This window comes from Alosa alosa, chromosome 4 (assembly GCF_017589495.1).
Source record: "Alosa alosa isolate M-15738 ecotype Scorff River chromosome 4, AALO_Geno_1.1, whole genome shotgun sequence".
Lineage (NCBI taxonomy): Eukaryota > Metazoa > Chordata > Actinopteri > Clupeiformes > Clupeidae > Alosa > Alosa alosa.
The window spans coordinates 18,122,665-18,149,088 of record NC_063192.1 but is presented as its reverse complement, the minus strand read 5'-3'; the positions used below and the strand labels follow the sequence as shown (position 1 = coordinate 18,149,088).

Here is a 26,424-nt window from a genome sequence, read left to right as displayed (position 1 = left end):
TGTTTTCACTGGGTTCTGAGTGAGTGACCCATCATCTACTCCACTAGAAATGTTTGCTATATTACAGGCAATCAAACCGTCACTGCAAGAGACAACCCAGACACACAATCTAGCACATGCAAACGTCCAAGAGCTTATGGAGAGATCGGCTTACCGAGATTTTCTCCTTTGTAGACCACCTTTTCTGGCCGGCAGAAAGGGAGGGAGTAATACTCATAGGGCAGCTGGGTGCGGGAGCTGGTCAGCTTCACAGCCTACAAAGAGACAAGGGGAGCAGCAGGGTCATTCCATGTGAAAACAGCCAATATCGGGGTATCATGTACATGGCAACTCTCAGATTTTGCTGAAAAGCGGTGACAATATGCCTTATGTTATCAAATGAGGAAATCTGAAGTTTCAGGTCAATATCTCAAACGGTTTGCCCGTGACGTCCATTTGAATTTCGGGTGCCACGGCCCTAATTGACACATTGGAATTTCACATTTCATCCTTTGCCATTTTAGGAAGCCCATAACGTCTGTTCTAATAGTGGTAGAAGGCTGGAAACTGGTGTGGTAGTTCATTGTAGCCTGTACTACACAATTCTGGAGGCAGAATCAACATTCCTTACTGTTTGGGTGAGAGGTGAGTCACCAAAGTCCTAAAAAATGTTGACGGCATGTGTGATTTTTCACTTTTTGGGTGGCCGTAGCACCACAATTAATGATCATATTAATTCTAAACAGGATTATTTGTTATATGTGGGAACTTTGCTCTTGCCAAAATTAATTTGAAGGGTATGGTACCACTGGTGGGGGTTTCATGGGGGTCCAAAAACCCTCTCCGGCAGAGGTGACTCTTTTGGAACCCCATATTTGGACCCCCAAATGACCATGTGGGCACTTGATGATCCTAATGGGACTTATACCAGATAAAGATACATATTTGTTCTTTCTTTTAATTAAATAAGATTTTTGACTATGAAGCTCCATAATATGAATTTTATTCTTCATAATGCAACATTTTGGACATTGTTTCCAGAAGTCTGGAATGTAGATCAGGGGAAATTTAGTGATGATAAACCATTAAAATAGTGGAAATAACCTAGTATTATCCTCAGTGATGGCAAACAATTAAATACTGAGACCGTCACGGATTAACCCCTTATCCCCCATGAAAGAGACCCGCCATCAAACTTTTAAAGAACTAAATAACAAGAATGTTACATAGTGTAAGAACACTACAAATAAAAAGGAGTTTTTCCTTGCCCCTGTCACTCTTCAAATAAAATTGAAAATTAAATTGAATAGTGTCTTTAACTATTATCCAAGAAATTGTGGAAGCAGTGGCATAATTTTGTCATGGTCCTTTTGGTCAAGTTTGTATTGGTGAGCACTGCGTCCATAGATGTCTGGCATACTGACACAACAAATGATATGTTGGAATGGCACCCAACAGGGGATCTGTCTTTAGTCCTATGGCCATGTGAGGATGTTGTTGACACAATTCATGAATTTCACAAAAACGTCACCATGTTCATCTGAACGTTCAACAATGTTTCCAATGAACCAGTCATCATCATAGATACAGGCAATGTATTTTCCTGGCTGAAAAACTGAGTTTTGTGGCTGATCTGACTGCGGGTGTTCTGTATCCAAGTATTCTGAATCTGATTGTTGTCCTGCATCGACATCTGTGAATATTGTATCCTGTGATATTATTTTTATCTGTATCTTATTTTTAGAAATTGGTATGAAGCAATGATGCAATCGTGTTCCACTGATCGTCTCCAATTCGTATGTTTCCTCGTGTTTTTTAATATCTTCTGCACTAACAAAGAAGAATGTATTGTTCTTAATGTTTTCTTTTGCCCATTGAAACATCTCCATTGGTGTCACTGGTTTGCATCAGTGGTCAGCAGACTTGCTCTTGCTGCAAGACGCTTGAGAGTTCCGCCAATTCCATCACATGCAAAAAAGCGACTTGCTGAAAACATTAAGAACATTACATTCTTCTTTGTTAGTGCAGAAGATATTAAAAAACATGAGGAAACGTACGAACTGGAGAGACGTTACGCCTCGGCCAAAATTATCAGTGGAACATGATTGCATCATTGCTTTATTTCAATTTTGAAGTTTGATGGAGGGTCTCTTTCATGGAGGATAAGGGGTTAATCCGTGACAGTCTCAGTATTTAATTGTTTGCCATCACTGAGGATAATACTAAGTTATTTCCACTATTTTAATGCTTTATCATCACTAGAATTTTCCAGAATTGTTAAGTACAGGCTACAATGAACTACCACACCAGTTTCCAGCCCTCTATGGGCTTCCAAAAATGGCAAAAGATGAAATGTGAAATTCCAATGTGTCAATTAGGGCTGTGGCATCCGAAATTTAAATGGACGCCACAGGCAAACCATTTGAGATATTGACCTGAAACTTCAGATTCCTTTGTTTGGTAACATAAGGCATATATTCACCGCTTTTCAGCAAAATCTGAGAGGTGTCATGTACATGGGTGGCTGAGTTGGCGTGGAATGACCCAGCATTAATCTAACGGCACTGTACTCCCCAGTGTCTGGATCTGCTGATCAAATGGATTAATTGCAAGCAGGCCAGAGTCTGTCATGGCTGTTTCAACAAAGCGCTCTTGACAACACAAGTGGTAGTACTATTACTTTCATGACAATGAAAAGACAATAGTAGGCCTGTATAGTGGCTACTCACTGATATACAATCACAAACTTTATGTGGAAAATGATTAACTCTTACAACTCTAATAATATTTATACAAACAAGCAAAGTAATGGAGGAGCTCCTGCTCCTGATCAGAGTGCCTCACCTTAATATCTACAGGACTGTTCTGGTGAAAGTTCATAGGAGCAACTCCAGGCACATAGAAAGACCCGGCTAGGGGTAGCAAGGTCAGCAGCAGAAGCCCCCACGTCTCCTGCAAAGTATCATCACATTTGAAAACATATACAGCCAAGAGTATCAAGAGCACATCATCCTGTATATCATTCACACGATTTATACAGTGGATTAAATTATTTGGCTATGTAGGCTGTGCAATAATGGAACTACTTGTTCATCAAATCTAAGACAAACTTGAACACCATCAAATCTACCTATGTTCTATTCAATAATTCGTTTACCTACCAGAATAACTGTTTGCAAGGTCATAAAAAACTACTGACAACTTTCATTAGAGTCAACCCAATTAGCATGCAACTCTTACTTTCCAAAGGTAAAGTAATGTTTACCTAACAGTTAATTCAAACGACCTATCGCAACCCGGAAATATAGTATTTCAATGCTAAGTATACACTGCTGTCCAAGTTCATACAAAAAACAGAGAAGCCAATGGTTAGTGGGTGAGTGAAACAACAGATACAACGCTGTCGTTAACAAGATCCTAACATACTCGATAATGTTTACACAGTTGACTTGCTACCTAAGGCTAGCCCCACAATGCAACTAGGGCTAACTACAAGTAGCCTGTAACACTGCATCCTTGCTACCGAAACTGCAGAAACGACAAGAAATCACAGTGTGATTCATTAAAACAACGCGACTCAGGTGTTCATAAGACGAATATATTCAAAAGCACCACGATATGGTATATAACATAAAACCATTCGAGCTATCAACGTCTGTCAAATAAACAATTTCATACTAACGTTACTCCACTAACATAATTAGCTAGCTAGTTGGCCGTCTAGCATTCGTTGCTAACAGATAACTTAGCTAGCTGATTATGTCCCTAGCTCTGCCAACAACGACAACACATACGTGGACGAAAACTTGTTTACCTCTTCAAGAGCTGGGCACTATCAATATGTTCTGATTTAAATCATGTATGTGAATCACACCATCTCACACTATATACGAGAAAGATATTTAATCAAACTTGAGAGAGATGATTTTTCGTTTACACTTACCATCGCCGCCGCCATCTTGAATACACGTGTCATTCGAAACGTCACAGGAAATTGGCAAGTTAGGGCTGTTGTTGTCTTGGGGGGTTTGTGCATCCCCTACTGAACATGAGAAAAGACACAAATCTGTAGGGCAGGCTAAACTTGAAAAAAAAAAAAAACGTTTTGACACAATGAATTAGGATAATTAGCCTATTTATTTTCTATGTTTTGTAGGCCTGCATCAGCAAGATAGATAGATAGATCCCCAGGGGAAATTCAAGGTCTCAGTAGCATACAGACATCACACACACATTCACTAACAGCAGAATAATAAAAAGTATGTAATATAAAAAACACAACTAATTCCTTGAATTTCCCCTAGGGATCAATAAAGTATCTATCTATCTAAGCAATAAGTACAGTAGAGAGGCGCTTGCAATGACTGAGGCATTACATTTGTTTGGAAGATATTTGAAGTTGAATGAATGAGGCCTAATGATTATGCATATCACAATAAAAAGGTCTAAGAAGCGGATACATTTTTTTACTTAAACCTCAAGCACAAATCAGTTGGAAATGTTCAAGCTGGCCAAAGTATATGGCTAGAAGCTTTTCATAACATAGGCCCTGTAGTCTTTAGTCACATGTTTAGTGTTTTTTATGTAATTATTTCTTTCTTTTTTCTTTCTTTCTTTATTTATTTTGAAGTGTTATTTGATTTTGACTTTGGAGTGTGACTGATTTTGATTTAATTTTCAATGAAATAGTCTCTACAAAATGTCAGATCAACAGAAGCAGATATCTGTGATACATAGCCTGGACTCTTTTATCTTTAAGAAAAGAAGAATCATAATTTGATGATTTTCCATTGTGCAGAACTTAGAGCCATTTACAATAGGAGTTTCATATGCATTTTCCAGGGATTTTTCAAATGAATGAAATATCTGAATGAAATCATCATGGATGAAATATCTGTTTTAAATCGTAATATTTTACCCAAACTCAATGTCTCATCCATGGGCGGATTATGAACTTTTGGGCCCCTGGGCCCAGATGTATTAAGGGCCCCCCACTTATTGTCTTATATGTGGGAGGGGGGTGGGGGGGATGTATCCTCCCCCAGAACATTTTTTATTTGTTTGATGTGATTTCCTGTATTCTGGTGCATTTTGGGGATGGCCAATACTAAATTCAATCAGATTCATAGCCTACATCCTGATTTGTTGATATTGAGGCAATGATTCCATGCAAAGGCTTAGGCTTCAGGGCCCCCTGACCCCTTGGGCCCCTGGGCCTGGGCCCGGTAGGCCCGTGCAGTAATCCATTCCTGGTCTCATCCTTCTTTTCCATCCATCTCCCATCCACAACAGCAGTTTTAAAAATGTGTAAAATGGCTATGTTGCTTAGATCAATTTTATATTTCTATTTGAATTTTTTATATTTAAAAAAAAAAAAATCAATATTCTGTTTAAAATCTTAAGTTTTCACCTCAGCTCTGTATCTCTGACACTCTGCCTCCCCTAGACTTACACAGACCCACACATTACATTACATTACATTTGGCTCATCAGTTTTTAACCAAAGTGACAAGGGAAACAATCAAGGTAGCGTAAGATAAGGACAGTAAGTGCAGCAGTGAGTGGTATTTCCATAGGCTACAGAAGGGTCAGTTCTAGTCAGAGTTTTTCGAAGGTAGAGGGGGCGTGCGTTCCACACATGCACACAAATACAGACATACACGTGAAATGGCTCAAAAGACGGCAAAAACTAAAGAAAATGCAGATTAGTGTATATGTTTGTGGTTCAAATGCATGAAAAAGGGAACTGAGGTCATTAGTTCATCTGAATGTATTCCTTCCAGTAAGCCATGTAGAAATGTGTTGAAACTCATTCATGGAGCTATTTTTACCATCACGTCTCTAAAACCAGATGGGAAAATGTTTTTTTTTTATGATTAGTTCTTACTTGAGTCTATGTGGGACAAAAGTGCACTACAATTTTAGACCATGTGAATACAGGAACCTAATGGTTTTAGGAATACCGAACTGAAAATGAGTTACTGTAGCCTACAAGACTAAAAATAGTATAACAGAAACTACAAGGAGTCACATCAAAAACCTGTTACCGTTGGATTCAGGAGAATATACATTATAAAAATATGTGTGTTAATTCAGTGTAAATCTGTAGCGGAAGTCATGTTGAATGATTGTTGTATTTTTTTTTTTTAACTCAATTTTGTCTACCGATTATATGATCATTTTGAGCAATTACCATTTTTAGTTTTGTTAAGTATAGCTGTTCCAAATGTCACTCCAAATGTCATGTCCCTAGAAACAAAAACTGTGGGTTTTTTTGTGACATAGCATACTATTTTCAATCCTTAGTCACATAATGAGTTAACATCCCATGTCAACATTTAGGCCCCATCCCCACGAAGACGCTTTTTGGGTTAAACGCAGCGGTTTTGCTTCGTCTTGGCCGATCGTCCAAACGAATCCGGTAAACGCACTGCCCGAAACCGCACTTTTTTAAAACCTGGTCCCAGGGTGGAAAAATCTGAAACCGTAGCCCTTGTGAGTTCGTTTGGACAGCGAAACCGCATACTTGTATGATGATGTCATCGCCACACTTCAGCTGCCCTGGACTTGACACTTATAGTATTGCCTAACAATACTAGTTTTCATTAGGGCTGTCAAAATAACGATTAATGAATTTGAGAAAAAAAACTGATTAAAAAAAATAACGCAGATTAATCGATTCCGTATGACCTTTCCTTTGACCCCGAGCCGTTGTAGTCTGTAACCATTAGACTGTAAAATGAAGGAGAGAGAAGAAAATGTGCTGCCTAGATCATTGATTGGAACATTTACTTTTCAAAAACAGCTTGATGGTGTTAATAAAAATAAAGTGTTGATTAAAATAAAGTCCTCTGCAAAGTCTGCAGCAAAGAATTTGTATATCACCGGAGTTCATCACTTCAAAGACAGCAGGAACTCACAAAGCCTATGGCAGGGCATTCAGGCCCTCACGGACTACAAGCCCGCGCCACAGAGCTGTGAGAGCAACATCCCTCTGCTCAACAACCTGAACCGCTTCTTTGCTCGCTTTGAAGCACAAAACAGCACCTGCCCACAGAAGACCCATCCCCCTCTACATGAGCAGCCCCTGTGCCTCTCTGCCGACAGCGTGAAGAGGACACTTGCTGCTATCAACACCCGTAAGGCAACAGGTCCAGACAACATCCCAGGACGGCGCTGAAGGACTGCGCGCAGGGGAGCTTAAGGATGTCTTCACAGACATCTTTAACACTTCCCTGAAGCAAGCCATCGTCCCCATCATGTTTCAAAGCTGCCACCATCATACCTGTGCCAAGAAAACTGCTCCATCCTGCTTCAATGACTACCGCCCTGTGGCACTGACACCCATCATCATGAAGTGCTTTGAGCGGCTTGTCATGTCACATATCAAAGCCATTCTCCCCCCACCCTGGACCCCCTTCCAGTTTGCATACCGAGCCAAGCTGTCCACAGAGGATGCAATCTGCTCTGCCCTCCACCCAGCCCTCACCCACCTGGAAAAAAGAGACTCATATGTGAGATTGCTGTTTATAGACTTCAGTTCTGCATTCAACACCATAATACCACAACAACTCATCTGCAAACTTGACAAACTGGGACTCAGTACCTACCTCTGCAACTGGCTACTGGACTTCCTCTGTCAGAGGCCCCAAGTAGTACGCGGTTGGCAACAATACCTCAAGCAGCATCACACTGAGCACAGGCCCCCAAGGCTGCGCGTGCTCAGTCCGCTGTTTCTTCACCCTGCTGACGATGACTGCACTGCAACCTACAGCAACAATCACATAGTGAAATTTGCTGACGACACAACTCTGGTGGGTCTCATCACCAAGGGCTTAACGAGACTCAATACAGGTTGGAGGTCGACCATCTGACCACGTGGTGCAGGGACAACAACCTCCTGCTGAACGCCAGCAAGACCAAAGAGATTGTTGTTGACTTCCGGAGAGGTCACACCCAACACCTGCCACTGACCATCGACGGTGCTGTGGTGGAGAGAGCGAGCAGCACCAAATTCCTGGGGTGCACATCAGTGAAGACCTCTCCTGACCACCAACACTGCATCACTGGCTAAGAGAGCTCAGCCGCCTGTACTTCCTGCGAAAAACTCAGGCGCAGCAAGTGCTCCACCAGCCATCATGACCACATTCTACCGAGGCACCATTGAGAGCATCCTCTCCAGCTGTATCGCTGTGTGGGGGCGGAAGCTGCACTGAATACAACAGGAAAGCCCTGCAGCGCATAGTGAACACAGCTGGAAGGATCATTGGTGCTTCACTCCCTCCCCTGAAGGACATTTACACCACTCCACCTCACCAAGTAAGGCGACCAAAATTGTGAGTGATGCAAGTCACCCCGCCACAATCTGTTTGATCTACTGCCCTCTGGGAAGAGGTACAGAAGCCTGCGCCCCCCAAGACTACCAGACTCACCAACAGCTTCATACACCAAGCTGTAAGGATGCTGAACTCTCTCCCTCCCTCCCCCTCCACCCTCAGCTACATAACATCCTGGACATTGGACCCACAATGGTCGCCTGCACTACTCCACCTGCACACTTGAACACTTGCACACTTGTACACTTTACAACTTGGTGTTGTTGTCCTGAAAACACAACACTTCTGCTGCTCTTACATAACTTGCAACCACTATGCCACTTTCTTCTTTATTACTTAGGTCAAAACAGTATTTTATAGTATTTTACAGTATTTGCACTAGTATTTTATTGACTGTCTATGCACAATTTGGACAAAATTTTGCTGCTCTTATTTTTTCATTATTATATGTGCCCTCTTATTTACTTATTTATTTACTTACTTTTTGTTTACTTGAATGTTATGTTTGTTCATGGACTTAAAATTGGTCAAATATGTCTTGTCTTCACCGTGGGATAGTGAGAAACGTAATTTCGATCTCTTTGTATGTCTGGAACATGTGAAGAAATTGACAATAAAGCTGACTTTGACTTTGACTTTGACTTTGATCAACTCTGAAGTCGCACATCATTGCAAAGAAATGGTGTTGACATTGAGGGGAGTGATACTTTATTTTCATTGTGTCCCCTAGGTCCCCTATCTATGGCCTGAAATACCTTGTATGTGATAAAAAAAAACTTCTTCCCGAAGCACTTTTGAATTTATTTCCTCAGCATATTAGGTCATATCATAGATTATTATGGTCATTATTAAAATAATAATAAAAGAGTTTTTGAACTTTAATGTCACTAATGCTGATTATTCAATGATTCATTTGAATTTAAATATTTAAAATACTTTCACCGCAAAAATCATATATGCGATTAATTTAGATTAATTAATCACACAGTAGGTAATTAATTAGATTTTTTTTTTAATCGATTGACAGCCCTAGTTTTCATACATGACATTACCTACGATTAGGCTACACTCAGTAGGATAAATATCACAAATGGTGCTGCGCAGTGCCAATAGCTTATGACTTGGTGGACTGAACAGTGTTTTTCCCGGTGTTTTTTTGATGCATTCTAGCTACGGTCAGTGACGAGAGAACTAGTCAGAAGTTATTAGGGAAGTGCGGTGTACGTTTAAATTAATTTGTGCGTAGTGCCGGTGTCATTCATTTATTTTAGGCCTACATGTCTTACAACATAAATAAATGCATTCATAGTCTAGTGAAGTCAGATATGAGCATACAAAGACGCTTAGAACTCATGTTAAGCCTATGGTAGGCCTAGATGCGCACTAAATGCGAATGCGCGATTTGATGCAGGCAAAAGTATCGACTGTTAGGCTACTAACGAAGGTATAGCAATATTATAAATGTGGCGACGGAATAGCCTAGAACATGGGTAAGCCTAGCGTTGAGTAGCCTATGCACTTGCGGTGATAGCCAAAACTAATGTGAATCGCGGACTATCCTACAACCAAAGAAAGTAAAGGAGATTATTTGTAGCCTACCTGCGTTAGCCAAATAAAGGACGAGACTGCACCCTTCACAAACCGTAAAAATGAAGTTTATTAGTTTGACAGTTGACTACAGTTGACAGTTCACTATCAGTCCACACAAACAATTCTGGTTTCCTAATTTTTTTATAGCCTCCAACAAAATGTTTATGAAGGGTACAGTAGCTTGTAAAGGTTCAAAAGAAGCATTGCAGGCTAAATAATATGTGAAAATAATAGCCTATTTGTCATTTATTCAGTGAGTTAGTCAGTTCAATTGCATGTGATCCAAGTAAAGGAAGGTTGTGGTGATAAGTTTGTTGAACTGTAGGCTATCAGATGGTTTTAGCCTGGGAATCAACCAAACAAATGTGAGAGCTCATTGCATTTGGCAAATCTGTTTGGACAATGGCTACTATTCCAAATCTTTGTTGACAGGAAAGATGTTGCAATTCTACTTGCTGTACTTCAGAAAGGATTTGTTAGGCCAAGAGTTGAATGTAAAACATTACAATAAAGACATGCAAAAGTACATGTAGTGAGTACATCTGAGACAATTTCATTCTGTAAGACTTTATTGAATTCACTTTCACATTTCATGTCATAAATCAAAACAGAAACAAAATACAAGCAAAAACCTAGAATCACCCCTGAGATAAATATCCATGTAATGATTATAAAATATGTTATCATTACCTATGACAGAAAGACACTGTTATGAAATAAATACACGTTAATGTACATGACTAAGGCTTCAAAGTTTACTGCAAACCACACAGCAAAAAAGACAAAGAGCTACAATGGTAAAAGCAACTAAAACAACACTAACTTTCCCTTATCTTTAACATATCTGTTCATAGGAAAAATAAGATATTTTGAATCACAGTAGAGCTATAGATTGAAAAAAAAAAACATAGCACACGTAGCACACTCTTTTTAAGAAGTAGACAGATTATTTCTTAAGAAATAGACTTATGTATAAGAATTAGAAATATAGGCTATGTGTGTTTGTGCCAGTGTCTGTGTGAGATTTACGTTAATGTCAAAACACTACAGAAAAACCTAATATAGGTTGTAATCAGAAAATATTCTTTATTTTTTTCTTTAATTTAAACTTTCAAAGACATTAACTGTATAATATGTCTATTTTTTAATTTAGGGGGAAAGGGCATTTATAAAATAATATAATTGACGCTATATCCTAAAAAAGGCACTCAGGGTTTGACAGAGGTTTCACTGTGTGAATGTGCATTATAGACTACTGGTACCCTGGAATAGTATGTTATTAAAATTGTGTATTTGTGTTTTTGCTTGGGTGAGTTTGCATGTTTGTGCATGTGTACTTTATTAACATTAAACATCTCTGAGTGTGTGTGTGTGTGTGTGTGTGTGTGTGTGTGTGTGTGTGTGTGTGTGTGTGCATGCTTGCGTGTATATCCAGGTAAATGGGTCATCTATAGGCGAGGGACCACAACATGACAAGTCATGGCTCATCATGGCTGTTGCTGGTACTGGCTCTCCGTGGCTGTGTAGAAGTCCTCCAGCACGCTTTGCAGATACTCAAAGGTGGGCCTGTCCTCGGGCTTGTTCTTCCAGCACTCCAGCATGATGTCGTACAACTCCTGCGGGCACGAGTCCGGGCGCTGCATGCGATACCCTCTCTCAAGGGACCGGATCACCTCTGGGTTAGTCATGCCTACATTTGATGACAGAAACACAGAGTGTTGGCACGGAGGGAAAATGCATGGCTGTCAAGTTTTAGCCTTCTAGTGCTAGTTAAGATACACATATAAAACTAACACTGTAGGTCACTTTGGACAAAAGTGTCGGCCAAATACCTAACCATTATACTGTAGAAAGGTTGATGTCAGAATGCATACTGTAATTGCTTGTCAAATCTAACGATCCAGGCCAACTCATCGTGTTACCTGGGTAAGGGGTGCGTCCATAGCTTATGATCTCCATGAGAAGGATGCCAAAGGACCAGACATCTGATTTGATGGTGAACGAGCCATAGTTGATGGCCTCTGGCGCAGTCCACTTGATAGGAAATTTAGCACCTGATTGAGAACAATGCAACAACACCAGTGGGTCACAAACATTTCTTATTCATATTCATCTGTTTCATGCCTGGTCATAAAGACATTCTATTGTTCAGAGGCTCCACTTAACACATGCCATACAACAGGTGATAACTGACACTAATTTTTACACAAATAATAATGTCGTCCTATGTCCTAAGAGAGTCCACACTCTTAAAACGAATGTGTTGGAAACAACACAAATTGTGTTGACCCTATCTGGACATGGAGATGTGTTAAAACAATGCAATTTGTTTTGTTTTCAACATAAGTTGTGTTATTTTCAACACATACTGTGTACACTATTGAAATGAATAACAAAAGCAATGTTTTGGAAACAAAACAAACTGTGTTGTTTGGACATAGAGATGTGTTAAAAACAATCCAAGTAGTGTTGTTTTCAATACATTCATTTTAAGAGTGCAGTCACATGCTTACCTTCCCTAGCGGTGTATTCATTGTCCTCTATAATGCGAGCCAGACCAAAGTCAGCAATCTTGCACACCAGTGTCTTTGAGACCAGGATGTTGGCTGCTCGGAGATCCCTGTGGATGTAGTTCATCCTCTCAATGTAAGCCATGCCCTCAGCGATCTATAGAGAGGAAATTATCATTAGTAGGGGCATAGCAACATGTTAAGAATGGTGATGAAATGCCCGTGATTTTTTGGATTTATTCATTAAGTCAAGTCCATATTTGATACACAGTGTAAACCAGTTAGTTAATAGTTTATGAATTATATATAGTCTTAGACAATATTAGTTAAATATCCATATGCTAATTTAAATCCAAAAACAAAATGCAGATACCAATTTTCATTTAAAAAAACATAAGTTAACTACCTGTCCAATAATGATGATGATGAAGATAGTGTGAGATTAACCAACTAAAACCTTCAGTGACAAAACATCTCTGCTCATTCCTTCAAGTTCAAGAACAAGCTACAAACCTACAGCTTAAAACACTGTTGTAGACTAAACTTGACATGGAAGTATAAAGCGTTTGTCAAAGACAGTCCCTAACCAGGGCATGCAGTAGCATGTTTTCATCAGGTGGGGGCATAGGTGATCTGTGAGGTTTTTGTAACTGCATGTTATACTTAGTCTGCATAGTGTGAATGCAACAAAATAGGGGGAACATTTGTGAGGGCAGGAAACATGTGAATAATGTGTGTATCCACTGTGTAAGTGTATACACAGTGTGTAAGTGTAAGTCTATGAGTGTGTGTGTGTGTGTGTGTGTGTGTGTGTGTGTGCATGCGCGGGTATGTGGGTGTGTTGGGTGTGTTGGGTGTGTTGGGTGTGTGTGTGAGTGTGAGTGTGTGATCAGGTGTGGACTCCACAAGGCTGATAAGTCTAATCAGCATATCTGGATGTAGCCCATCATAGGATTGTCTCTCAGGGCAGATTCTGATCAGAACAGTCCGTGACTCCCTCTTCCTTTTTCCCTCTCAACCTAAAGACAACCCCCTCTCTCTCTCTCCCACACTCTCTCTCTCTTTCTCTCTCTATCTGTGTCTCTCTGTTTCAAACACTTCCTCGCTGTCATTATATCTCCACACTTTCACTTCCTGGCTTTATGGCAGAATTGATGATAATTAGGCTCTGAAACAGTGGTGTGATATAGCTGCAGCTTTTTTTTAAAGAAAGCCTGTTCAAGTTCTTCTTTTTACTGACATCCTCTTTTTGCCCGCAGTAACAGAGGCCAGCAACATTATAAGCTATTGAATATTCTGTAGAGATGCACCGATTGCAATTTTCTGGGCCGATACCGATTTCCGATTTTTCATAGAGTTTGACCTGCCGATACCGATTTTAGCCGATTCCGATTTCATTTCTTCTAACCATTTTACAGCACACACACAAATAGTTATTTTCTATCTTTTCTTTGATAGAACATGTTAATATAGACGTGTAATCAATTTATCAATGATGAAATGGCTGTTAAAAAAAATGGAACCGGTGAGCAGACAGATTCTTTTTCAAGTCTAACTTTAGATGCAGTAGGCTATCAAATTATGGATTAAGTTAAGTTATGGAACACCCATTTTATGCTTCTCACATCCAATATCCAACTAAAGATTTAAGAACAATTTTCATGATACATTTGAACATACTACCATGTAACATATTTTCATATGCATTGATGAATTTATGGGAGGGCGAGGGAAAAGTGGTAGCAGTCTACGTGCAGTACATAGTTAGAGTATTTTTTTTTCAGTGGAGTAGAACTACTAGGGCTACTGTATGTCGCTGCTTGTTGACATCTTTGATTATTTTTAATATCGCAGTCGTTTATCTCCATTCAGCAGGCTTGTGGTTCAGCTGTGGGCACGCAAATAGCGGCAGTGACGGGCGGTGATGAGCGATGTTTACGTAGCCTAATGAAGTGACAGCTTAGTAAATTCCACGCAGTAGGCCAATGGTAAAGCACAGCGTTTGCTGCATCACTAGCCTATTAGCGCTTTCTTTGTAGCCCTACATCCAGCCCTGAGTGTTGGCCTGGTTGCTAGCTTCTTCAAACTTTGCAAACTCAGCTGGGTGTTGTTACAATTGCGGCGCACGAGTGTATTTGACCGGCATAAAATCGGCATGTCTCAGACTGACCGGCCGGTTGCCGGTCATGGCCGATCACGTGAAAATCGGCCGATTCCGGTCACCAGCCGATCTATCGGTGCATCTCTAATATTCTGTGGGGAAACTGCTGATGGTAAGATCAACTTTAACAAGAACTCTACCCCCCCCCCACACACACACACACACAAACACACAGAGGGAGAGAGATAAACTGAGTTATATATACAAGGGCCACACCCTTTACAAATAGGAGCAGAAAAAAAATAGTTTGAATAGTTAAATCAAACCATCAATGGCGGCACCTTCAGAAGCGATAGCTTTGGTTATGACAGCAATAGAACTGTACAAAAGCAAAATAGAAACTGATAAACCACAATGTCTGTATCACATGTCCCACTGCCGAGTAATAAAAGGCTTTCAAACTTACCTGAGCGGAGAAGTCAATGAGTTTTGGGAGTTGGACCCGATTTCCCTCATCGCTCTTGAGGAAGTCCAGTAAACTGCCTGTAAATGCACACACGCACATTCATAAATTAAAAAAAAAAAACAATTACATTGTATAATATCACAATCACCCAACCCTCAATTCAAAACTCTTTTTCCCCTCTGTCTCTCTGTGGTTCTGTCACATAAACACACACACACACACACACACACACACACACACGCACATGCACACACAAATAATGCAGAAAATTGTAGGCATTCTTCCCACACACATTTAAATAATGCAAATAGAAGTGCCTTTAGACTTAATTTTATTCATGCACACACACACACACACACACACACACACACACACACACACACACACACTGACCTTTCTCCATGAACTCTGTGATGATGTAGATGGGCTCCTCCTTGGTGACCACAGCATGGAGGCGTACCAGCTTGTCGTGCTGCAGCGACTTCATGAGGTTGGCCTCCATGAGGAAGGCCTCCACCGACATGCTGCCAGGCTTCATGGTCTTCACCGCCACGTTGGTGTGCTTGTTGTATGAGGCTGTGGGAAGAAGGCCAGGCCGTCACACTGCATGAATGTTTAGGTTAGGAAACAGTAGATGTGCAGGGTCCACATAGTCAGCTTTAGGACGCAATGAGCACAGTGGTCATTGTTTTCAGTAACAACAGGGGTCATAGAGAGTGTTTCTGGTTTCTCGGCTTCCCTTCTGCAAGTTACTATGCAGATCTGAAACAAAGTCGAATGTATGGAGCTCAATATGAGTTATTTGCTGTCATACAGCACTGAACACTTTGCTCTTGTGGAACTTGTCTTGTGAGGAATAATCTGTGACCTATAAAGAAATCAGGTTATGACAAGATCTTGACAAAGAAAACCAGGCTAGCCCACAGTGTTTGAAAACATTGGACGCAAGGCATAACCACAACACGTTTCAGCAGGAAGCATGACAATTCAATCTAGACCATTGGCTGAAGCAAAGATTCTATAATAGCTTTATCAACCATCTCTGGCTGAAGTCTGCCTGATGATTGGGTGAGTGAGTTCAGTGACCACTTAGCTTACCCATCCAGACCTCTCCAAACTGCCCGGCGCCCAGCCTCCTGTCCAGCTTGAGCGACTCCCGTGGGATCTCCCATGCGTCCTTCTCCCAAGGCTTCTGCGGCTTGGGGCTGATGCAGGGGCTGGTGAGAGACTGGCACAGACCGTCACTCTGCTCTGGAAAACAGAGCAGATGTGTATACTGGTTAGAGCAGTGGCACTTTGGAAGTGTAGTTGACTGTGCACTTGTTCATACCAACAACACAGTGAAATGCTTCAGATGTCATGACAGGCATTTCTATCTTGGGGTGTGGGTTTTATTTTCAAGTACAACTGAAATCAACAGATAACAGGAAATACATTTATTGGAAGCCAAAGTATGTTAATATGTCAGTGTGGTCTTAACAGTTTGAATAACATTCTGTTTTGTTTATGTAGCCCTTTTCAGATAAATAGTGAACATTTGTCTATGTTTGTGCTACTAGGTGTACACTTCTGCTGGCTTGGCTGTAAATATGAATGTGTGTGTGTGTGTGTGTGTGTGTGTGTGTGTGTGTGTGTGTGTGTGTGTGTGTGTGTGTGTGTGTGTGTGTGTGTGTGTGTGTGCGTGCGTGCATGGGTGTATTATTTGTGTCTGACTCACTCTTATAGTGACCGACAAGCTCCTGCAGGGTGGTGAAGGTGATGCGGGGAGAGATGTAAAAGCCACCGTTGTCCAGCGTGCGGATCTTGTAATGCTTGACCGTGTCATTCGAATGTCCATCACTGTCCCTCACAGACAGAGAGTAGCTGCCTGCAAAACAGTGGCACGCAGACAGTCAGATTGGGCCAACTCTGAGGAAGATGCTGTGACATCGAAATGTCAGTCTTTCTTTCTGTTCAGTCTTTCTTTCTGCTCCTTTCTGTTCAGGTTCTGCAGGTTCTGCTATGAGTGAAAGTCCTGTTCATATCAGAACAGGAGTCCTGAGAAGCACCGGATTGTCTAACTGTACTGAAATGCAGTGGAACCCTCTCTCTACAAAGTCAGATCAGCACGCCCACACAGCACGTCTCCAAGGGTGAGCACTGGGGACATACTCATACTTAATAAATAATTTGACCACAATATGTGACTATTCATAGCATAGACTGTATATGATTCATAGTGTCAAACGTCACGAGAATAGACACTGCATGGCGCAATCTGGCCACAAGAGCTTTGTCATCTAAGCTATCTGACTAGATAGCGATACGTCAGAGTACAAATTAAAGGCAACATAATAAATACTAGAACGCAGACTAGTAGAAAAGACATCAAGGGAGAACATATCCTGTCAAATTATTAGTACTTTAACTGAGTTCCCCATAGTGGCACTGGAAATGTGTTGTTATAATTACATTGCATTTACATCAGCAGGACTTTTAATAATTAACTTAGTTTGGCTGTGAAAACATATTGACATAGTGACATATTCTCCTCTAACAAAGAACATCTGCATCTGCCAATCACAGTCTTAGTCTTAATTATCTATCAGGTGAAAAATAACTTCCTTTAATGGATATTATTGAAATGAACACATCCTGAAAGACTTTTAAAAAGGAACAAAATTAAAAGTTAAAACCCCTGGATAAATCCAGGTTTAAAAAACACCAAACCCTACACCTACAGTTACCAGTGCCATTGTTACATACAAATAAATACCTTATTATGTCCTCTCTCTCCCGACAACACAGTGCTCAGCTAAACAGACTTTCACACACATGCACGGTTCTGATGGGGTTCTGCATTCATCACCAGCTCCAAATTAGCTATGGGCCTGGTCTCACTCATTTTCTTTGGCCAGGCACTGCCCACTCAGTGCCTTCGACCACAATGTTATCTCTCTCACAAAATCTCACATCTCTATCTTGTGCAGTGAGCATGCTCTACTGTTTCCACTAGATATGTTCGCTCCTAAACTAAGGGTCCTTAGTATGAATCAAATCCCATTTAAACATTTACAGTGGCAAGAAAAAGTATGTGAACCCATGCTAAAGTTGACTAAAAAGAGGAATAAAAAAAAAAACATCTTTTGGAAATTGAAAAAAAATAAGGAAAAATCCAACCTTTAAGGACACCAATTTTCTTTGTGAATGAATAATGTATCGTAAATAAATAAATGTTAAAATACAGGAGGCATAAGTATAGGAACCCCTATGTTAAATTCCCATAGAGGCAGGCAGATTTGTATTTTTTCAAGGATTTGTATTTATTTCATGGATCCATGATACTATGCATCAACATCACATACCCTTCACCATACCTAGAGATTGGCACGGTTTTATTTCAGTTAGCCTATTAGCCGGTTTGATTTGCATTAAGTTCAATTTTCCTCATTTTTTTAAATAAGGCATTAAGATCAATTTTGAAAAGATGCTTCTTTACTTCTCTTTTTAGTCGACTTTAGCATTGGTTCACATACTTTTTCTTGGCACTGTATCTCTCCATATGCACCCTACCTATCTTCCAGTGATTGCATATTGAGCCCTTAGCTACCTCACCTTTGGTGGTCTCACTGTCTCGGATCATGAAGGACCCGGTTTTGTTTCCTGAGGCCAGAAGCTGCCTCTCTGCGTCCTTCCTGCTCACGCCTTTAAAGAACCACCTGCAGGTGAGAGGAATAAGGTCACATCATACAGGTGCGGTGCAAAATAGGAATCATGTGGACAGCCCTCAATGTCCTCACTTCTGCATTTCCTCTCCGCAACGCTCCATTTTTAGAACAGCTGTTTTGGTTACAAATGGCTTTTTTCTGTGTGGGTTCTCTTATTTTCCCAAATCAAGTTCTCCGTGGTTAAGTACTGAGTCATATGTAAATAACCAGCGTCATCACTTTTGTATCCTTTACCATTTAGTTTTACCATGATGGGTAGGCTATTTATTTAGATAGATAGATAGATAGATAGATAGATAGATAGATAGATACTTTATTGATCCCCAGGGGAAATTCAAGGTCTCAGCAGCAGCATACATACAACACAAACACATTCTTTAACAGCAGAAAGAGTAATTAAAGTATATAATATAAAAACACAACTAAGCAGTAAGGACAGTAGAAGATAAAGAATATGCTAAATATACTAAAATACAAATTATACTAACACTTAATACAATATATAAAAATATACTAAAATACAAATTACAAAAATACAAATTATACTAACACTTAATCTAAATCAATTCTAAAAACAGTATCCACATAGTGGTGATTAATAAATCAGAGGCGCTTGCAATGACTGAGGCAGGGACTGAGCCTGTGATTCTCTGTGCATAGTAAGGTATGGTAAGGTGCTCTAAGGTGCTCTGTGTGAATGAGTGTCATGGTGGTAGTGCAATGGTGATAGTGGTCATGGTGATAGTGCAAATGAGTAAGTCAACAGTGCAACAATGCAGAAATAAAGTAAAGTAAAGTCTATATATCTATATATTTAACTATTTAAGAAAATGTATAAGTGTGGCCACAGTTCGGCTGTGGCATGGAGGGGGGGGGGGTTATGCATATGTGCTAATGTGCTAATATAGCACGCAAACAGTGAGGCATAAAGACCATTTTAGGTGCCTCTGACTGTTTCACATTGGTCCATGGACAACAGATGCAAAATATTAATAAATAATAATAATAATAATAATAATAATAATAATAATAATAATAATGTGCTGAATGCATCGTCCACTCACTCCTCTGTCTCCAGGGTGTCCATGGCCACGTAGTTGCTGGGGATGAAGCCCTCCTGGCCGGTGCTAAGGAGCTTGGCTTTCCACCATTCACCTGACCTGGAAAGCCAAAATAGCAAAGGGATTTAATTCAGATAGCGCTTTTCCACTCTTCTCAGCACTCAAAGCGCTTTACAATTTAATGCCTAACATTCACCCACAGACACACACACACAAGCGCATACACCAACGGCAGTTTGGGGTTCAGTGTGTCACTCAAGTACACTTCAACAGGGTCAGGAGGTGCCGGGCTCAAACCGGCAACCTACTGGTTTCCCAATAACTCCTCTACCTCCTGAGCCACCATCGCCACTGCTGCCTTAAAATGAGTTTGGGGTTTGTGAGTGAGGGAAAATGGCAGACATGATGTCTGTAATCCAAAAAAGTTACATGCGCACAATCACATCCTAAAAACAGGTGCTGGATTAAAAAAGTATTGCCGTAGAAAATCTCAGGGAATATCCGCACACTAGCTCCCCTTTTACTTGTTTATTTGAAGTATCACCAGAAGTTACGTTTCGAGCCTCACACTCTTCATCAGACTTGTAAATTCACAGACCATCGCCATGTTAAATAGTTCACCAGGTCACATGACAAGTCATTCAGAGTAAGACAGTGTAGAAAGAAAAAATATATATGTACTACAATGTCCAAAATATATGTCCAATGTCCAAATTCTAATAAATGCAATATACCAAAATATATTTACTGGTAAATGAAAATATACATACTTTTGATAATTTACATACTATTGATATTTGTATATAGTGACCCATCAAGCATAGGCTAATTGACTGTGCATCAGGCCTCAAACAGCAGTCATAATTTTGCAAGCAAACTATACGATCAAGGCGTCTTTACAGTCTAACGGTGTCTACTTCTTCATATTATCTATTAGAGAGACTACCAGTATGAAAAGACACATTCCTGTATGAAAAGACACATTCCAGCATGAAAAGACACATTGCAGTGTAAAAAAGCACATTCCAGTAGGAAAAAACATTCCTGTATGAAAGAATCTGTTTTTATAAAAAAGGGTCTAATACGGAACTCTGGCTTTAACCCTCTAGGAGCCATAGTGTCCAATGTATAGATCCAGTAAAGACTGAACTTTTTATATCCTGATTATGAATAGCACATCTATGCTCCGTTATTCTAGTCTTAACCCATTTCACCCCATCGGTCACAATTGTGACCGAAAAAAATATGTACTTATAAGCCTCTAAAACTGTAACTGGGGAATATCCCAATACTCTTTCAGTAAATATTGAAACAATAGAGTGTTTCAATGAAATGTGTGCAGTGTCAAATGTTTAGAGTAAATTGTCATATGACCAGAGCTGTTTACTTCCTGGTTTGAGCAAGCACTTTCACTAAAGTCAAGTCAACTGTCAGACTCTGTAGAAGACTTATTTGATCCCTTTAATGCAAAAATGGCAAACATTATGGATGACATTGCTCCATTACAATTCAAGAAAGTTAAGGACAAACAGAAAGCACCATGGAGGCAAAATCCAGCAGTTAAACTTATAAAAAGAGAGTGTAGGAAGACTGAAAGAAAATGGCGTAAATACAAACTTCAGATCCACTATGAAATCCATAAAGAGATGCTCCGCACATATAACTCTGAAATATGCAAAGCAAGACAGTCCTTTTTTTCTAACATTATCAATAGAAGTTCAAATAACACTCGTATTCTATTTTCAACTGTTGATAAATTAACAAATCCCCCCTCACAATTAGCGCCTGAACTTCTCTCAACTAATAAATGCAATGAGTTTTCATCTTTTTTTAAAGGTAAAATTGACAAAATCAGACTCAACATATCTGCTCAATTACAAATTCAACAACCTGAACTTCCAGCAACAAACAGAGGGAAACTAAACTTAATGTCAGAGTTCAGCTTGATAGACTACTGAAACACTTAAAAAGCGGTACAGAATCTCAGCTCTTCCACATGTGTCTTAGACACTCTGCCTACCAATTTCTTCAAAACTGTTTTTCATCTCATAGTGGCGGATGTCCTTCAAATTGTAAATGTATCACTGCTGTCTGGCACTTTTCCTAAGTCACTGAAAACAGCTGTTGTAAAGCCACTTCTCAAGAAGAATAACCTGGATGCCTCCATGCTAAACAATTACAGGCCCATATCCAATCTACCTTTTATTGGCAAAATTATTGAAAAAGTAGTCTTTAATCAATTAACCACCTTCCTAACATCAAAAGGGTATTTTGATTACTTTCAGTCTGGTTTTCGGGCAAATCACAGCACTGAAACAGCTCTCATTAAAGTTTCCAATGACATACGCCTAAACACAGATTCAGGTAAAACATCAGTCCTAGTGCTACTGGACCTTAGTGCAGCATTTGACACTGTTGATCACAATATTTTACTACACAGACTAGAACACTGGGTTGGATTTACAGGCATAGTTATCAGCTGGCTAAAATCATATCTACAAGAAAGGAGCTTCTTTGTTGCCATCGGAAACTGTACCTCAACACCAACGTCCTTGACATGTGGTGTTCCCCAGGGGTCGATCTTAGGGCCACTATTATTCATAGTGGTGGTCATAGTGCTCCCACTTGGACAAATCATCCAAAATAACTTGATTTTATATCATAGCTATGCAGATGACACACAAATTTACTTAGCTCTGTCACCAAACGACTATGGTCCTCTTGAATCTATGTGTCAGTGTATAGAACAAATCAACACCTGGATGTCTCAAAATGTTCTTCAGCTGAACAAAGAAAAAAACTGAAGTAATTATATTTGGTAAAAAGGAGGAAAGACTTAGGGTTGCCACTCTCCTTGACACAAAAGGGTTGAAGGCAAAGGATACAGTTAAAAATCTTGGTGTATTAATTGACAGTGATCTAAATTTCAACAGCCACATGAAAGCGACAACTAAATCAGCTTCTTACCACCTCAAAAATATTGCCAGACTCAGAGGGCTGATGTCAAAATATGACTTAGGGAAAAACTCATTCATGCATTTATCTCCAGCAGGGTTGATTACGGCAATGGACTGTTCACAGGCCTTCCTAAAAAGACTATTAAACAGCTTCAGATGATACAAAATGCAGCAGCTAGGATTCTAACAAAAACTAAAAGAACTGACCACATTACTCCAATTCTTAAGTCCTTGCACTGGCTTCCAGTAAGTCACAGAATTGACTTTAAAGCTCTATTGCTTGTTTATAAATCAGTAAATGGAGCAGGACCTAAATACCTGTCAGACATGCTTCAGCAGTACACACCTTCTTGTCCTCTCAGGTCCCAGGTGAAAAACCTGCTAGTAAAACCTACTGTTAGAACTAAACATGGTGAAGCAGCTTTTAGCTGCTATGCGGCTCAGCTGTGGAATCAACTTTCGGATGACATCAAAAAGGCCCCAACTGTAGCCAGTTTTAAATCTAGACTTAAGATCTGTTCTCAGATGCTTTCTGCTAACTGTGCCGAGTTACAAATTCTGAATCTGCCTTGATAATTATTCTACTTTATCTTTTATTACTTTTTTTACTACTTTTGCCTTTGTTTTTGCTTACTAATTATCCTTTATTTTAAAATTATTTTACCTTGTGTTTTATGTTTTCTTTTCATTATGATCTTTACCTTTTAACTATTCTTTGACTATATTGCCTTTCTATGCTTTTTATTTGTTATTATTGTTTGGTTTTGTTTATGTAAAGCACATTGAATGACCTCTGTGTATGAAATGCGCTATATAAATAAACTTGACTTGACTTGACTTGGTTGCACCTTGAGAAGAAGATGACGGCCTCACAGCTCCCAAATAAAAGGTTTTTAAAGTATGTTAAAATAAACATAGGACAAATATTTTTTGTACACATGGTCTTTAAGGTGTCTAGTTATGATATATACATTTATAATTATTCAAATTTCTTTGGTGTGTTTGCAGAATGAGTAAACATGTTAACGGTCACAATAGTGACCGGTGGGATAGAATGTTGTATCTAGATGCACACATACTTCTACACCTACAAACACACACACATACACATACTCATACATACACACATACAGAGACATACATACACACATACAGAGACATACACACACACATACACACACTCACACACAGATACACACACACATACATACTCACACACACATACACACAGATATACACACTCACACACACACACACACACACACAGACATACACTCACACACATACACATATTCACATATTCACACACACACATACATATATTCTCACACACACACACATACACATATTCACACACACAGATATACACTCACACACACACACACACACACAGATATACACACTCAGACACACACACAGACATACACACTCACACATACACACACACATACATACATATATATATATATATATATATATGTATGTGTGTGTGTATGTATGTGTGAGTGTGTATGTCTGTGTGTGTGTGTGAGTGTATATCTGTGTGTGTGTGTGTATTTGTGTGTGTGAGAGTGTGTATCTGTGTGTGTGTATGTCTGTGTGTGTGTGTGTTTGTGTCTGTGTGTTGTTTATTTACCAGGAGCTTCGGCTCGTTAAAATAGAACCCTGAATGTGTATGTCTGTGCGTGCGAGTGTGTCTGCATGTAGTTGTGAGAGTTAGTGTGCATACATATACACACACACACACACACACACATATATATATATATATATATATATATGCACACACACACACACACAATATGCACACTAACTCTCACACCCCATGCAGATACACACCCACAGATCATATACACTAACTCTCACAACTACATGCAGACACACACGCACGCACAGACATAACAGACATACACATTCAGGGTTCTACTTTAAGAAGCCGAAGCTCCTGGTAAATAAACAATGTTTACATATTTTTCATATTTATTATTGGCATTGGTCTCAGTGTTCATATCAGTTTGAAAAGTCCTGTAAGAATACCTTTATTTTAACAAAAAAGCAACCTTTAATTGAGTATACACATATTATCCCACCGGTCACAATTGTGACCGGTAATAAAACTCACTTTTTCATCTACTTTTCTACATTTAAAAAAAAAAAAAAATATTGATTATTTTAAAGGGTTGCTAATAACACATGATTTGCATATTTGCATGTCTGGGAAAAATTTGGGCTTAAATGGGTTAAGTGCTTTTGTGGTTTTGCCCACAAAGTATATTAAATTTTTCGTATGACAGGAAATGACACCCTTAACTTTGTATTTCTTTCCTGAATGTGGGTGATTAAATGTGTGTGTCTTATAAGTAAAGTTGCATTGTTGACAATTTCCACATTTATAGTTGCCCGATGGGATGCTAGGGGGCGGAGGTAAATCTGCCCTGACACCAAACCATTCCGAAGATTCGGCTGTCTCTTGTAGACAGACATGCTGTCTATGCCTTATCTATATCTGTCATTCACTGAGACAACAAAACTTACTCCTCCAGAATCTTGACCCTGTCCCCTTTCTTGAAGCCGAGGTCTCCTTCATGGATGCCCTCATAGTCATAAAGAGCGATGGCGATGTTCTCTGGACCTGAGGAAGGAAGATGCGGAAATGAGTCTGATGACGCAGTGTATTCTATTTTTGTTTTTAAATTCAGTGACCAACAGTGCCTGTTGCATCTGGCATTGTGTGTGGATCATTAATGTGATAAAAGTGTTCCTCTGTACATATCACAGGACTGTGAAAGTTGTGACAGGACTGTGAAACTTCTAAAGGTCCTACGTGAATGATTTTGCAGTGTACTTCGTGAAAGTATTTGTGGTGTTCACACTATCTGCTGAAGAAAGCAGCAACGAAAAAGTCACAGGGAGTTCCTCTTCAGTCTCACTTCACAGTTCTCGCACCTCAGGCTCTAAATTGAGTCCAGTCATGTTACATGGTGTTTCCATACTATTTGAGTGCATCTAGATGCACATAGAGCTAAAGTCCACTACAAAGTGGTGTGCTCTCATTAACCTACACGCATGTCTGAGTTTCAGTGAATGAGAGTATGGGAGTATGCTTGTTAGCTGGTAAATAACTTTAGTTTCATAGACCTACAGCCCTGCGTTGGCCTCAGTGACCTTCCTCACATGTCCTTGGGCTGTATTCATTAGTTTCACATTCTATCATACACATTCTTAACCTGTACTGTCTGATGTGCTTCTATAGCACTTAGATTTGTAACACTTACTTTGGTCTCACTCATTGCATTCAAATAACAGAAATAACAGAAATAGCAAATCCAAGTTATGGTAGGGTAAGTTAAGCTATAAGCACATAGCCAATTAAACATGAAGAAAAAAGTGATCGGGACACTTTTTGAAACTATTTCAGCTTGTGTAGGCCAATCAGTGCTTTCTGAACATATTGAACACACTTTTAGAAATACCGTGATAATACCAAAAACCGTGATCATTTTGGTCACTATAACCAAGAGGTTAAATGTTCATACCGTTACATCCCTAATGAGTAGTGTGTTTTGTCAGACAGTCTGACAAGAAAGTGGTTTCTTTGCTACGACTAGTACAGCAGCCGTAAGCATTTACATAATCGCTTGGATTGGTTGCAGAAGGTTGATCCCAACAGCTGTGGCCATACTTAAGGCATGGCCAGTGACTGAGGCAGCTGATCAG

The 26,424-nt window shown here is 39.7% G+C and overlaps 2 protein-coding genes across 4 annotated transcripts in view; both read right to left on the bottom strand.

Moving 5' to 3' along the window:
• Positions 1-3,986, bottom strand: part of tm9sf4 (transmembrane 9 superfamily protein member 4) — a 33,524-nt gene extending 29,538 nt beyond the window's left edge. The window contains exons 1-3 of one of the 2 annotated variants that reach the window (XM_048240261.1): positions 3,923-3,986; positions 2,824-2,931; positions 155-254 (exon numbers count right to left, since the gene is read on the bottom strand). In XM_048240261.1, coding sequence (XP_048096218.1) covers positions 155-254; positions 2,824-2,931; positions 3,923-3,955 — 241 coding nt within the window. In that variant the 5' untranslated portion in view covers positions 3,956-3,986. Of the gene's footprint in view, positions 1-154; positions 255-2,823; positions 2,932-3,140; positions 3,180-3,922 lie in introns of those variants that run through there. The other variant, XM_048240262.1, reaches the window with a different exon arrangement.
• Positions 3,987-10,462: 6,476 nt separating this feature from the next.
• hck (HCK proto-oncogene, Src family tyrosine kinase) overlaps positions 10,463-26,424 on the bottom strand; it is a 26,139-nt gene continuing 10,177 nt past the window's right edge. For both annotated transcript variants that reach the window (XM_048240259.1, XM_048240260.1), the window contains exons 4-13: positions 25,243-25,339; positions 19,754-19,849; positions 18,577-18,680; positions 16,700-16,849; positions 16,081-16,233; positions 15,376-15,558; positions 14,983-15,059; positions 12,419-12,572; positions 11,828-11,959; positions 10,463-11,595 (exon numbers count right to left, since the gene is read on the bottom strand). In XM_048240259.1, coding sequence (XP_048096216.1) covers positions 11,393-11,595; positions 11,828-11,959; positions 12,419-12,572; positions 14,983-15,059; positions 15,376-15,558; positions 16,081-16,233; positions 16,700-16,849; positions 18,577-18,680; positions 19,754-19,849; positions 25,243-25,339 — 1,349 coding nt within the window. In that variant the 3' untranslated portion in view covers positions 10,463-11,392. The remainder of the gene's footprint in view (positions 11,596-11,827; positions 11,960-12,418; positions 12,573-14,982; positions 15,060-15,375; positions 15,559-16,080; positions 16,234-16,699; positions 16,850-18,576; positions 18,681-19,753; positions 19,850-25,242; positions 25,340-26,424) is intronic.